The sequence below is a fragment of the Thalassophryne amazonica genome, chromosome 20, assembly GCF_902500255.1.
Source record: "Thalassophryne amazonica chromosome 20, fThaAma1.1, whole genome shotgun sequence".
Classification (NCBI taxonomy): domain Eukaryota; kingdom Metazoa; phylum Chordata; class Actinopteri; order Batrachoidiformes; family Batrachoididae; genus Thalassophryne; species Thalassophryne amazonica.
This window is the reverse complement of record NC_047122.1, coordinates 36,572,844-36,588,344: the sequence shown is the minus strand read 5'-3', so window position 1 is coordinate 36,588,344 and position 15,501 is coordinate 36,572,844. Positions and strand designations below refer to the sequence as shown.

The 15,501-nt window shown below is 38.0% G+C and overlaps 1 protein-coding gene across 2 annotated transcripts in view; it reads left to right on the top strand.

Moving 5' to 3' along the window:
- Positions 1 to 5,584: 5,584 nt before the first annotated feature.
- The window catches only part of rprd2a (regulation of nuclear pre-mRNA domain containing 2a), a 37,647-nt gene continuing 27,730 nt past the window's right edge, over positions 5,585 to 15,501 (top strand). For both annotated transcript variants that reach the window (XR_004558022.1, XM_034160209.1), the window contains exon 1: positions 5,585 to 6,036. Coding sequence is in view for 1 of the 2 variants with exons in the window: in XM_034160209.1 (XP_034016100.1) it covers positions 5,871 to 6,036 (166 nt within the window). In the remaining variant the exon portion in view is untranslated. The remainder of the gene's footprint in view (positions 6,037 to 15,501) is intronic.

Sequence of the window (15,501 nt, the reverse complement as noted above, 5' to 3'; positions counted from 1 at the left end):
ATAATGCAAAAATTAATGACCTGTCATGCAAACTGATTGTGATGTTTTGTCAGATTGCAGCATTTCACTGGCAGACTTATTTCAGACGTGGTTGTAAAATATTCAAATGTGCTACTATGCTTAAAATAGACTGTTCACCCAGTACACAGTTTGCCCCACTGTATTCAACATCTTTTGTGTGTTTTCTGCAATTACATTGTTTTATTTTGATACTTGTTTTAAAAATGTCACTTTGCTGATTGAGATATTTTTATATATTAAATATTTGACATGAGTCATCAATGTAAAGTGTCATTGTCGATTTCTGTATTTAAAGATTTGAATTTATGTGGTAGCATTCAAACCGGTTAAAAGCACAGGTGCAAATAAAATAACTAAAAATAAAATAAAATAAAGCAAAAAAAAAAAAATTCCAATGTGTTCCTCATCCAACATCAAATACAACATTAAAAACAAGAAAAACACCACACAGACAATATAAAAGTAATATTTGAAATTAAAAATTTTGCTAAAAACACAGGAAAATGAAATTTTAACAAGCTATTTTACCATAGGCACACCAAGTTAAAATATAAAAACTAGTAAATACATTATAGGTCGGCAATTTACTCCATAAACATTCTTTAACTTGTTTTATAAAAATAATTTTCACCTGACCTGACACAATTTGACTGATTGAAGTGGACTATTCCACAAACAAATTCTTGTATAAATAAAATAACTTTTTCCAAACCCCTTAACTCTTGGTGCCATACATGATGCTTCAGTAGTTCTTGTTCTGTAGTCATGCTGATTTTGAACCAATTGTATGTAAAACTTGTGCTAATTTAACATGCAGATCCACCTCAGATTTGCTGTGGCGACCCCCGAGTGAAAACAAGGGAGCAGCTGAAGGGACTTACTGTACATTAAATGTGAGATAATCTGATAATCACCACATTAAACATATGACCAAATTTCAATTGTTCATATTGAACTGTTCACATAACCAATGTGTATTCTGGGAGGAGCATTTAACAGGTATGTAATATTAGTCTGCATGACCTGTAATCTGACTGACCACGTTACGTGACCAAATAACACTCCCCCTGGAAAATTGAAAACATGCTGATGTGTGTATGTCACTTATCAATAAAACAAGATGAAATTGCTTGTCGTTATTTTACACTTTAGCTGTTTTTATTAACATTTCTTCTGTTTTGGAGGTGATAAAAGATTCATACTTCAGTGGAGCAGTTAGCCAAGATCTTGTAGTGAGGAAAGTCAAAGATCCCAAGGAGTTCACATTCAGGGGGGAGCCAATGGAAGCCACCTTCAGCAGATGTGTCCATGACAACAGTCTCTCAGTTTTATGAATGTATTGATTACTGATAATTCTGTATAATTCCAATCAGAGTTGAAACACTTGCATTGCACTTGCCATTGAAATATCAGGTGAATTAAGTCTCTTCAGCTGCTCCCTTGTTTGTACTCGAGATCGCCACAGCAAATCAGAGGTTGATCTGCTTGTTGATTTGGCACATGAACCAGGAGCCTTCTGCACTGAAACCAAGTGCACTAGCCACTCATCCACCACCACTGCAATGAATGATATATAAAGTATGGGAAATGACTAATCCAATTAAAACAGACCTGCTTTTGTTTTGTCAAAGCAACTATTTAGAAAGTCCTGAACATAGATTGGATGCTGTTGACATTTTCTATTGTGCTATAAACTCAGGGAAAAAAAAATCTCATTTGTTTCACTTGAGGGAAGTTATTGCTACATTGTATGATGAGATTTTTCTTTTTGTTTTATGGGCCGATTCCAAAGATGGTGCCATACCTGTACCACAAAAACCATCAGCAAGATGCACAAGCCAAACCAGCTGGAAGCCATCCAAAATCATCTCTCAAGAGTCCATAAATGTTGCTGAATGAGTATTTATGTGGAAAATGATTGGACAACAGTATTATCACTGTCACAAATATGATTGTCATGTGTATAAGTAACATCTATGTTGTCATGTTTGTTTTTGAACTTCTATGGAACAAAATGCAAAGATTTCCAATTCACAAATGAATGTGATACAATATTAAGCTCAGTCATATCAATATAAATATTTGCAAGTTTGCCTATCTGCCTAGTGGTAAATGTGAGTCGTCCAATGAACAATGATGGAAAGTTTTGGGAAAAAAATACCAAAATAAGAGGCTCAAATAAGCAATTATTGTTTTTGAGTTTCAGTTATTCAATCGGCACTATGTACAGTTTTTGATTTTATTTCTATCAAGCAACCACATCCAAAACTATTCATTTGTCAAGTGTCATTTTACAAATGTGAAGTCATGTGTTGATCCTTGTGGAGAAGCTGGACCAGGTCCCCATTCAGTGCAGCGTGGAAGCCTTCAGAAATGCCATTCTGTGCTGGGAACCTGTTTCTTATGGCTCTAACTGCACAGGCTGGAATCACCTTTCTGCATTTACTCCCATGTTTGCCACAAACCCAGATAAACTGCAGTATGCTGTATATCTGTACAACCTGAAACAATAAAATTAAATAAGAAAACATTTTTTGGACAATGCATCAACAGATGTCAGTGAAATTTCAGATATAGATTCTTTTGACAATCATTGCTAATATTACTATTATTATATCATGAAGTCAAATCAAATTAAAATTTACAACCCCTGGCAAAAATTATGGAATCACCGGCCTCAGAGGATGTTCATTCAGTTTAATTTTGTAGGAAAAAAGCAGATCACAGACATGACACAAAACTAAAGTCATTTCAAATGGCTACTTTCTGGCTTTAAGAAACACTAAGAAATCAGGAAAAAAATTTGTGGCAGTCAGTAACGGTTACTTTTTTAGACCAAGCAGAGGGAAAAAATATGGAATCACTCAATTCTGAGGAAGAAATTATGGAATCATGAAAAACAAAAGAAGGCTCCAACACATCACTAGTATTTTGTTGCACCACCTCTGGCTTTTATAACAGCTGCAGTCTCTGAGGCATGGACTTAATGAGTGACAAACAGTACTCTTCATCAATCTGGCTCCAACTTTCTCTGATTGCTGTTGCCAGATCAGCTTTGCAGGTTGGAGCCTTGTCATGGACCATTTTCTTCAACTTCCACCAAAGATTTTCAATTGGATTAAGATCCAGACTATTTGCAGGCCATGACATTGACCCTATGTGTCTTTTTACAAGGAATGTTTTCAGTTTTTGCTCTATGGCAAGATGCATTATCTTGAAAAATGATATCATCCCTAAACATCCTTTCAATTGATGGGATAAGAAAAGTGTCCAAAATATCAACGTAAACTTGTGCATTTATTGATGATGTAATGACAGCCATCTCCCCAGTGCCTTTACCTGACATGCAGCCCCATATCATCAATGACTGTGGAAATTTACATGTTCTCTTCAGGCAGTCAATTTTATAAATCTCATTGGAACGGCACCAAACAAAAGATGATGAAGTGATGCTTTACCCTCTTTTAAGAGTTTGATAATCCTCTCCTTTGTTTCAATTGACATCTCTCGTGTTGGAGCCATGATTCATGTCAGTCCACTTGGTGCAACAGCTCTCCAAGGTGTGATCACTCCTTTTTAGATGCAGACTAACGAGCAGATCTGATTTGATGCAGGTGTTAGTTTTGGGGATGAAAATTTCCAGGGTGATTCCATAATTTATTCCTCAGAATTGAGTGAGTCCATATTTTTTTTTCCCTCTGCTTGGTCTAAAAAAGTAACCGTTACTGACTGCCACAATTTTTTTTCCTGATTTCTTATAGTGTTTCTTAAAGCCAGAAAGTTGCCATTTGAAATGACTTTAGTTTTGTGTCATGTCTGTGATCTGCTTTTTTTCTACAAAATTAAACAACTGAATGAACATCCTCCGAGGCCAGTGATTCCATAATTATTGCCAGGGGTTGTATTAATTTATATAGCGCTAAATCACGACAAGTCACCTCAAGGCGCTTCACAAACGTCATTTAAAAGGCAGAATAAAATGAAATAAAGATTAAAAACACAATAAAAAATAAAAAACATAAATATAAGTACAAGGAATAAAATAGATAAAAGGAATAAAAGAAGGCACACAATCATATAACATGCTAATGATAAAACAGGGAAAAAAGTGTGTCTTCAGTCTAGCCTTAAAAGTCTCCACAGAGTCTGATTGTTGGATCTGTGCAGGCAGATCATTCCACAGAGCTGGGGCACGGTGGGAAAAGGCTCTGTAACCTAGTGACTTTTTATTCACCCTAGGGACGCGCAGTAGGCCTGCACCCTGTGAACGCAGGGCCCGAGCCGGTACATAGGGCTCAACCAGGCCAGCCAGGTAGGGGGGTGCCAGTCAGTGAACAATTTTATAGGCTAATAATAACAACACTTTAAAATCCGATCTCAAAGAGACCGGAAGCCAGTGAAGGGACCCCAGAACTGGCGTAATGTGGTCAAACCTTATGCTTCGTGTCAGAAGTCTGGCAGCAGTATTTTGAACCAGTTGAAGACGCTGGACTGCAGTAAACCAGAAAACAGAGCATTACAATCAAGGTTGGGTAGGATTACTTTGAAAGAATGTGGATTACATGTATGTACATACATTTGGATTACTTGTAATCTGATTACTTTTGGATTACATTTCATAGTAATCCTACCCAACCTTGATTACAATAGTCCAATCTGGAAGAACTAAAAGCATCATTATACAATATTTATTATATTATATTTATATTTATTATATTATATAAGGACATATTTATAATATTCAATCAAACTCATCTGATCTCTAATTGCTGTAATGTTGGAGATGCAGTGAGTCCCAGGTTCATGGTCCATTTGTGACGGCGTCAATCCACAGTGACCACAGACACACCAAAGCAGATTGCTCATTATCACTGCTCTCTGTGTAGTCACTCATTACTCTCACTAAACGGCCTAGTAGGTTCAAAAAGAAAACCTTGTCTGGTATTACTACTCTCTGTCATCTCTGAACAAAATAAAATGAAAAAATGCCTTGCAAAAACATTGTGCTGTAAACACGTCCATACACTGACGTCACACCTGCAGCGCCTCTAGTGGTGGATTATTTTTTAGCACATTTGTTTAGCGTGATAATTATTAATAGAAAAAAAAAATTGAAAATAACTGCAGATATTAGTTTGATTTACTATTTAGAATGAAACTATCACCCACAAAAATTTTTAAAGGAGATCCCTTTTAAGTGATCAATTAAAAACTTGGCCCTTGCCATGTCAAAAAAAAAAAAAAAAAAAAAAAATTAAAGGGAAAATATTGTGCCAAATACAGATACCAGCACCAAAATGTAACAACTTTAACATGACAAAAGGACTGTATTAGCATAAAATGTTCTCATAATGCATTAATCACTTTTCTTTTTGTCATCTGATGTTCGCAGATAAGCAAACAAACAGAAGAGCGGGTCATATTGCTTACACTGTCACCTGGCAAAATTATTATTATTCTTATTATCATTACTATTATATTATTTGCCGTTCAAACAATATGCAGCAACAGGTCATCCGTGACACTTGGTGGCGCTCTGGTCGCGCTGTGTTTGCGGAAGCAGTTCTCGTCGGTGGTCCATCACCTCCAGAATGTTACAAGCAAGGCTCTAACTTTTCGCTTTGATTGTTAAATGTACCAACACGTAATTCCAGCGTAGATGTTCACAGTATTTACGTTTCTCACGTATAAACCCACTGGAAACTCCATACTTCTTGTTTGTACAATTCTTGCTCTGACATTTGCGCGGTCGCTAAATGCGACAGTGTGCTACGCTAAGGTAGCATGCTAAGCTAAAACAGCTAACTCCGGTTGGTGTTTTTTAAGCGCTAACTCGAGCTGCTAAAGTTATGGCTGCGGGAGTCTCCGGCGCTTCTCTGGAGTCCACTTTAGACAGAAAGTTTCAAAATGTGACAAATACTATGGACTCGATTCAAGGACTTTCATCATGGTGCATTGAAAACAAGAAATGTCACAGCCTGGTTGTTCGACATTGGATGAAGTGGTTGAGGAAATGTAAGTTGCTTTAATGCTTTTACACACTTCTTGGACGACTACCTCTTGAGCTCGTTTATACAGTTAACAACGTCTTTTATTAATTACAATTGTGTATGGTTGTACTTCAGAGTGATTTACCCCCACTGATACATTTATTTCAGTTTTTTATCATGCTGAGGTTTTATGTGTAGCATGTGATTTATTTATTTTTTTTCCCACCATAACTAGGAGTTGAGTTGTGGAACTTTGATTGATGATGATTCTTCTGACCTGTTACTTTTGGTGCATAGTTCCACATAAAAGGGCAGAACATGATGCCTTATTGTAGCAAGCCTAAGGCACACCTGTGCAATAATCATGTTGTCCAATCAGCATCTTGATATGCCACACCTGTGAGGTGGGATGGATTATCTCAGTAAAGGAGAAGTGCTCACACTCATCTTCAACTGCCTAGTCCAATTTATGGGTCGTGGGGGGCTGGAGCCTATCCCAGCAGTCATAGAGCGCAAGGCGGGGTACACCCTGGACAGGACCCCAGTCTGTCGCATGGCCATATATAGACAAACAAACATTTACACCCGCATGCACACCTAAAGACAATTTAAAGTTTCCAATCCACCTAACCTGCGTGTCTTTTGAATGTGGGAGGAAGCCGGAGCACCCAGAGAGAACCCATGCAAACACGGAGAGAACCCATGCAAACTCCACACAGAAAGGCCACAGGTGGGACTCAAACCCATGACCTTCTCACTGTGGGACAACAGTGCTAACCACTAATCCACCGTGCTGCCTCACTAAGACACATTTAGACAAATTTATGAATATTTGAGAGAAATAGATCTTTTTTGTTTATAGAAAATGTTTTAGATCTTTAAGTTCAGCTCATGGAAAAAATGGGGGCAAAAACTAAAGTGTTACATTTGTATTTTGCTTCAGCGTAGGAGAAGCAACTTTCAAAGGGAAACCGTTTTTCATACGTAGCCGTATTAACTTTCGTATGTAGCACATCCTTATGATTAACATAGTTTAGAAATCTATGTATCAATAGCAAATACATGTAGAAGTAGGTAGCCTCATGATCACATGACCTATACTGACCAATGATAGAGATGCTACATAACAATAGAAATCCACTATACGAATATGGGGTTCACAGTGAAGTTACCCCACTGAGAACTCATGCCAGGTGAAGTCACCCCACTGTGTTTTGGGTGAAGTCACCCCATTCCAGGTGAAATCACCCAACGCAATGTTTCAGTTCTGATATGTTCATGTAATAAATTATTTATACACACCAGTGGCATAATACACTGTTCTTACTCAAGTTTTGTTAGTGAGATGATGTTTTAAGGTAGAGGAATGTAATTGTCAGGTAAAAAGCTCATTGATGGGAGAAGCAGGGTGCATTGCCCAGTTCTGTACATCACACTGGCAGGCGCCTAACTTTAAACTAGTAATTCTTAATTATTAAAAAAAAAATGCATGGATAGTTGTAGTGGGGTGAAGTCACAAAAAAAAATTGGGTGACTTCACTGGAGTGGGGTGACTTCACCTGGGGCGAGTTCACAGTGGGGTGACTTCACTTGCTTCTCGAATATGGCTACGTATGGCTAGCCACTGCCTTTTCTAAAAGATATAACATATGTACAAACAAGACAGTGTAGTAAAACTACTAAAAAACAACAAGGTAGCAAAAGCTATGTTATAACAAGATAGCCATGAGGGGAAAATGGATCTAAGGAAGCCTAATTACAAAAAATAACTAATTATTTATATTCATTAGACATAAATTATGTACACATTCATTGTGGACTGTGATATTGTTCATGTGCAGGGTAGTGATATTGGATTGGGAGTTATGATTAGTTGATAAACCACGTAGCTTGGTTTAAAGCGTTGCTTTGCTTTTGATAATGTTTAATGTAAATTTAACAAAAAAATTTGGTGTACTTTTGTGTTGTTTGTGATTCGTATAAATTGGAAGATGTTCTGTCATTTAAATTTGCTAAATCTGTGAGGATATCAAATAGTTTTTCGTTGGATTTGAGGCACCTGAAAGATTGAACCGAACAGGACAAGATGGCATTCATCACTATTACTTTGGCAGGTATTACATATGTGTTGATCAAGGAACACTTTGCTGCTTGGTAATATCTGCCCCTCTTGATAAGGAGATTGTGTACACTTGTTCACAGTTAGACAATATGTTTTGCGTGTAGTGATGCTCTATGACTTCTGGGATAGGCTCCAGCCCCTCTGTGACCCTTAATTGAGTAAGCAGGGTGGTCCTTATTTTGCAAAGTTTTGAAATGTAGTACTCTGACCCCCCTGAATAGGTTTCAATTGATGAGAAAACATGCTGTGTAAATTTGTGTGTGTATAAATTAATTCTTATAGGTAGCTCAAAAGCATTGAAATTTTGCTATTTTCATGCTATATCAGACTCAGACTCACTTATTTTCACTTGACCCTTACAGGCAGAATGAAATGCAGTTTCTCCAGGTCTTGGTGTAGTTAACTGGGACAAATTATTATTATTATTATTTATTTATTTTTTTTACCTAACCTATTGTATAAACTTTTGCAATATAAACTTTTGCAATGTGCAATATGCGCACCCCTGTGTGGCCATAGAAAATATACAAGGGTCAGCTATATATATAACGCTATACCAACTAAAGCTTGAAAATCACCTGTGGAGGCCATCTTGATTTTCTAAGTGAGCATCAGGAGGATTCATCAGGACATTTGCTATGGTGTTTAGGATGGGTTGGGACACCATTAAGCTTTGATTTGTAATGGCAGTCACACGGCACTTAACGAAGGGCAACGAAACCCAAATGAAACAAGAAATCTGGACTTTTGTTGACTTTCATTGGCATTGTTTAACCTTCATGCAGCTTGGTTCCTGCAGGTGGCACTTCGTCAGGATTTTTAAACTATTGAAAAATTTGAATGAATGCCACAATGAAAACCTCAATTTGTCTCTATTTCATTTTGTCATTCTTAATGTTTTTTTGCTTAGTTTTTGTAGCGTTAGTGTTTAGTTTGACTTCGTTCGACCAGCTGAATGTTTTCACACAGTACAGAAGCCGTTTCTGAGCACTGCTGCTGCTGCCGCTGCATTCATGTACCGTCGGAAATTACAGGGCAAACTCAGCCTGTTTGCTTGGATTTTTTTTATCTGGGTTGGGGGTCAGCTTCACTGGGCTCAGGCACCTTATATAGGCCAGAATTCATTTTTTTGTGTGGATACAATTAATTATTTTGCCACAAGCCTGCTGAATTTGAAACACCAAACAAGTTGTGCAATTTCCGACGGTACGAGAACACAGCGTCAGTGTCAGCAGCAGCTCCTGTGTGCACTTATTTTTTATTAAGTATAACAATATGAGTGTAGGATTGACAATCGAGCCCTTCTGTACATGTGGCAACAGGTAGATGATTCAGATGATTATATAAAGAGCTGTTCTGGAAGGCAGAATTCATGTTGTGGATCAGTGGCAGCTCGTGGAATAACCGCACATGGGGAGTCGATGCGCGTTCACAGGGACTGATCAATTTATTGCTCTGCATCTTTACACTTATATTTATTCCCTCTTTTGACAATTTTCTGTTATAAATCAATATATACGGCTTAGTAACGTAATACAGTGATAGAGCAGTCACCACAGCACACCAGTGTTTTTTTAATTCTAGCAAGACGTAGCGCCTAGGGTGTTGTCAGACAGTGAGGATTCTGATGATGGAGATGATCCCTCTTTTGTTCTGGACGAGGAACCAGAGCAAGTGGGTCCACCGACGTGTGCACAGATCTCCACAGCTTCTGTTTGCAGTTTCTCCAGGACTCAGGCGCTATGAGCTGCATCATAGTGCTGCGTCCTGAAACTCAGAAATGCAGACACACACTGCTCCAGCAGTGGCTCCAGGCACGTTTCGTTTAAAGCGTCGATCAACATTAGCTTCGGTTTTGTTTTGTTCCTCTTTCGTCCCTTTTGCGCTCTTGGTTCGAAGGCTATTCAGTGATAAAGCTCATTCGTCCACCTTTTCTCAATGAATTGTGACTTTTTTACTTTCTTCCCTTTGTTCATGAATTGTCGTATGCCGTGTGACTGGGCCATAAGTTGTGTTGCCATCTCTCTTGAAGGCCATTTGATTTTCACTAGAATTGTAGCAGATCAGTTAAGTACAGGAGAGAGTTGGTACTCATCAGTGAACAGTTTGAGCTGCTCCTAGTTCAGCCAGTCGTCATTCATGGCCCCTGTGCATTGTACAGGGCCTTGTAATTGTACACCACTGGGTGGTTCTCCATATATTTGTCCAGTCATGCCTTGAACATGTTCACTCTTGGTGCTATTACAGTCTCATCTTGCAAGCTGTTCCACCATGATACAATACAGTTACTAAAGAAAAACAGCCTTCTGTTGCACTTAGCTGTTTTTTTTAAGATGTAAGGTGTTTCCTCTTGTCTTGACATTTGTTATAATGTCAGATGTGCAGTTCTTATTATTGTATTTTTATGTGAACATATTTAAATTTATATGTAAATGATCAAGTAAATGTAAATTGCAAATGTAAATTAAATGTAAATGATCAAGTCCCCACATATTCTTCTATACCCAAGTGTAGGCAGGCTCTTAATGGGCCTGTCAGATGCGGCAGTTAATGCCCCCCAGTGCGTCAGTGACGTCAGATGCATCGGATGCGGCAGGGGGGTGGGGGGGTGCAGATGTCTGCGTCACACTCTGGCTGTCTTCAAACTCAAAAAAAGTTGCGCGATTGCTACCTTGGATTTGCATCTGTAGAACCATAAAAAAACTAAAAACAGTAGCACAAGTCTCCCATCACCCTGTTGGGAGAAGCTTTTTTTCAGCTACTTTTTGGAGTGATGCAGAGCCGAGGGAGGACTTGGTGGGGTATCGAACGAACCGCGACAGCATGCAGAACAGCACAGAGGAGCCGGAGTTCAGACCTCATTCCGGGGTAGAGGGAGATGGGCAGCTGGGATGATGGAGCAGACCAACTCAATCTGAAATTCCTCACTTTTGGACATATACAAACACCCAGTTTGACCAACGGAGCTTAGTTCTGCATCTTACTCGAGGTAAGAATAATTTAAAAATAAAATGTGACGTTACTGCACTGCTGAAGTTTTAATGCTTGGCTAACGTTAGCTTCACCTTTTAGCACAGTTGAGCTGAGTGACCGCTTAATTTGTACATGGTTCAGTCTATTTTTATTTTTACCAAATAAAGCTACAGCTTTTTTTTGTTACTTCTGAGACCACAAAAAGCTAAACGTAAAATAACTTAGATTTTTTTCGAGCATTTGCTGTGCAGGCAACCAAAATTCAGATGCACCTCAAAAACTTCCATTGATGAGCTGAACACCATGAAGTCTAGTTGGAAGAAAACATCTCTGCTGTTCAACATGGGATGAAAGTGTCTTCAGCAACTCCACCAGAGGTCAAAGATACAGAAGAGACATTCATGTGGTTAAAAGATCTGCTTCTATGCTTCTAAATAAAACAAAGGCTTTTTAAACAGCAACTATTTTATTATTTTTTAAAAACCTGTTTCATTTTATATTTTAACATTAAATGAATGGATCATTAAAAATGTCCATGAAGTCAAAGTTCAGTCAAGACATTTGTACAGGTAGAAGCCCTGCCCCTGTTGTGCACAATTTTGAAACATTCACAATCACTAGTCAGATTCATATTTTAGAAATTACTCTGTCCTGATCACAACAGGCAATCACATATTCTGATGTAATTACAAGTTGAAATTACTCACTTAAAAAAATGATTTCATCATGAGGTTTATGTCACACAATTTACAATCACACTGCAGTCGTCCTGTTGCATTTATAATAAACATTTGTATTTATTTACAGTGTCTGTTTTTCTGGTTGAAATGAGATATAAATAATCTACCAGATTTAAAAATGTACACATTTCCATGCAGTTTTATTTGTCTAAAAATAAATGTCCAAGGTTCCTTATGTTAAACAAATCATCTCATCTGAAATATCATGTGCGTTATGGTTTTAATTTACAGATGAAAGGTTTCTAAAGAATTTTTTTTTTTTTTTACTATTTTAATTACAAGTGTTCTAATGTAAGAAACTTTTTTTTACAGTAATCAGAAATGCAACAACCTTCCCATGTTGTTTGTATTTGGTCCAGAGTTTAGACACAGCTGACTGTGAACAACCAACATCTTTTGCAACATTGCGTGATGATTTACCCTCTTTTAAGAGTTTGATAATCCTCTCCTTTGTTTCAATTGACATCTCTCGTGTTGGAGGCATGATTCATGTCAGTCCACTTGGTGCAACAGCTCTCCAAGGTGTGATCACTCCTTTTTAGATGCAGACTAACGAGCAGATCTGATTTGATGCAGGTGTTAGTTTTGGGGCTTCCTGACCCGATGTGACAGTTAGTAAAGAAAATACGCGTTGCGGACAGATTGTCATGGTAACTAGTCCAGATATGGGAAACTTAGAGCTGCCACAAACAACTATTTTGATAGTCGTTTGTGGCAACGATTATTTTTGCGATTAGTCGGGTCATGCGTAAATTGCAGCTTATCGCATTTTATATTGATACCATTCCATCGATTCCGATTCCTTATCGATTCCCTAATCAATACCTCCTGTGCATTTTCTGTGTGCTACAACCCCTGGCAATAATTATGGAATCACCGGCCTCGGAGGATGTTCATTCAGTTGTTTAATTTTGTAGAAAAAAAGCAGATCACAGACATGACACAAAACTAAAGTCATTTCAAATGGCATCTTTCTGGCTTTAAGAAACACTATAAAAAATCAAGAAAAAAAAATTGTGGCAGTCAGTAACGGTTACTTTTTTAGACCAAGCAGAGGGGAAAAAATATGGACTCACTCAATTCTGAGGAATAAATTCTGAAATCACCGTGTAAATTTTCATCCCCAAAACTAACACCTGCATCAAATCAGATCTGCTCATTAGTCTGCATCTAAAAAGGAGTGATCACACCTTGGAGAGCTGTTGCACCAAGTGGACTGACATGAATCATGCCTCCAACACGAGAGATGTCAATTGAAACAAAGGAGAGGATTATCAAACTCTTAAAAGAGGGTAAATCATCACGCAATGTTGCAAAAGATGTTGGTTGTTCACAGTCAGCTGTGTCTAAACTCTGGACCAAATACAAACAACATGGGAAGGTTGTTAAAGGCAAACATACTGGTAGACCAAGGAAGACATCAAAGCGTCAAGACAGAAAACTTAAAGCAATATGTCTCAAAAATCGAAAATGCACAACAAAACAAATGAGGAACGAATGGGAGGAAACTGGAGTCAACGTCTGTGACCGAACTGTAAGAAACCGCCTAAAGGAAATGGGATTTACATACAGAAAAGCTAAACGAAAGCCATCATTAACACCTAAACAGAAAAAAGCAAGGTTACAATGGGCTAAGGAAAAGCAATCGTGGACTGTGGATGACTGGATGAAAGTCATATTCAGTGATAAATCTCGAATCTGCATTGGGCAAGGTGATGATGCTGGAACTTTTGTTTGGTGCCATTCCAATGAGATTTATAAAGATGACTGCCTGAAGAGAACGTAAATTTCCACAGTCGATGATATGGGGCTGCATGTCAGGTAAAGGCACTGGGGAGATGGCTGTCATTACATCATCAATAAATGCACAAGTTTACGTTGATATTTTGGACACTTTTCTTATCCCATCAATTGAATTGGGGATGATGAAATCATTTTTCAAGATGATAATGCATCTTGCCATAGAGCAAAAACTGTGAAAACATTCCTTGCAAAAAGACACATAGGGTCAATGTCATGGCCTGCAAATAGTCGGGATCTTAATCCAATTGAAAATCTTTGGTGGAAGTTGAAGAAAATGGTCCATGACAAGGCTCCAACCTGCAAAGCTGATCTGGCAACAGCAATCAGAGAAACTTGGAGCCAGATTGATGAAGAGTACTGTTTGTCACTCATTAAGTCCATGCCTCAGAGACTGCAAGCTGTTCTAAAAGCCAGAGGTGGTGCAACAAAATACTAGTGATGTGTTGGAGCGTTCTTTTGTTTTTCATGATTCCATAATGTTTTCCTCAGAATTGAGTGATTCCATATTTTTTTCCCTCTGCTTGGTCTAAAAAAGTAACCGTTACTGACTGCCACAATTTTTTTTTTTTCCTGATTTCTTATAGTGTTTCTTAAAGCCAGAAAGTTGCCATTTGAAATGACTTTAGTTTTGTGTCATGTCTGTGATCTGCTTTTTTTCTACAAAATTAAACAACTGAATGAACATCCTCCGAGGCCGGTGATTCCATAATTTTTCCAGGGGTTGTACAAGTAGGCTTTACAGGTTTTCTATGTCAACATTTTATTGAGTCTTAAAGTAAATAAATATGAAATTGGTCACTGGATCCTTGATCTCTGGACAGAAATAGAAAAAAAATCTGTAGTTTTTGTCAAAAGCATTTTCTTTCTGACGTTAATGGCATGGATGTCACTCCATACGTCTGAGCTGAGCTCAGCTGGCTGCTGGAGTCTGCAGTTCTGCAGCCATACAGTCTTGGGCTGCTGCACGTAAGCCAGGACGTCTCATATTGGTAGGGAAAAAACCCCATTTTGATTGATTGCAGTTTGTATTACAAAGTTTGGAAAGAGGGGTCATTCCATGTCAATTCAATGAATATTTGAGGGGCCTCACACACTTTGTCCAGATTTTCTTAAAATTTTAATCAGATATTTCCAGACTATTCAGAACAACAAATATGAAGTTTGAGGCCTGTAGGCCAAGTAGTTTCTGAGACATGGCCAATTTAGTGTGCATGGGGTCTGCCATTCTTTAGGCAAAAATTATGGCCATCATTTCTGGAGCCATGTTCGAGGTAGAATATCTCAGCAAATGGACTTGGAGGCCTGAAATTTTCTGTGGCAGTTGTCATGGACACCCAGACCTGGACTATAGTCAAACAACAGACATTAACACTAAACTGTGAAGTTTATATATGTTCAAACTATGGAAAATATTACATTGACTATTGCGGGCATCCATGTTTGAGACACTGAAGCATACCATTACACTCAAAGAAGCCTTTCCATTTCTTGGCTCCTTAATGTCAGCTATACTGGCTATGAAATATGTAAATTTGGTCTGTGGTAAACAGTTATTGTGGGAGAAACCTCTAAAATCTGAAAAAAAAAAAAAAAAAAAACATTTTGTGGTTGAATTTTATTTGAAGAAAAGCTCGTGGGCAGTAAATAAAACTCTTCAAACTGATTCCATTCTGAAGGTATTGATATCTACTTTGTGTTATAAATATGGCCTTCTTTATGAAACTCCTTCCTGGTTAATTTAAGCATCCAATTATGGCTAATTTGTGCGCTCGCGAATGTATTTCTAGTGCTGAAATGACAATTTCATTTTAATTGTGTGCACACATTGTATTCATATGATTCATGGCACACC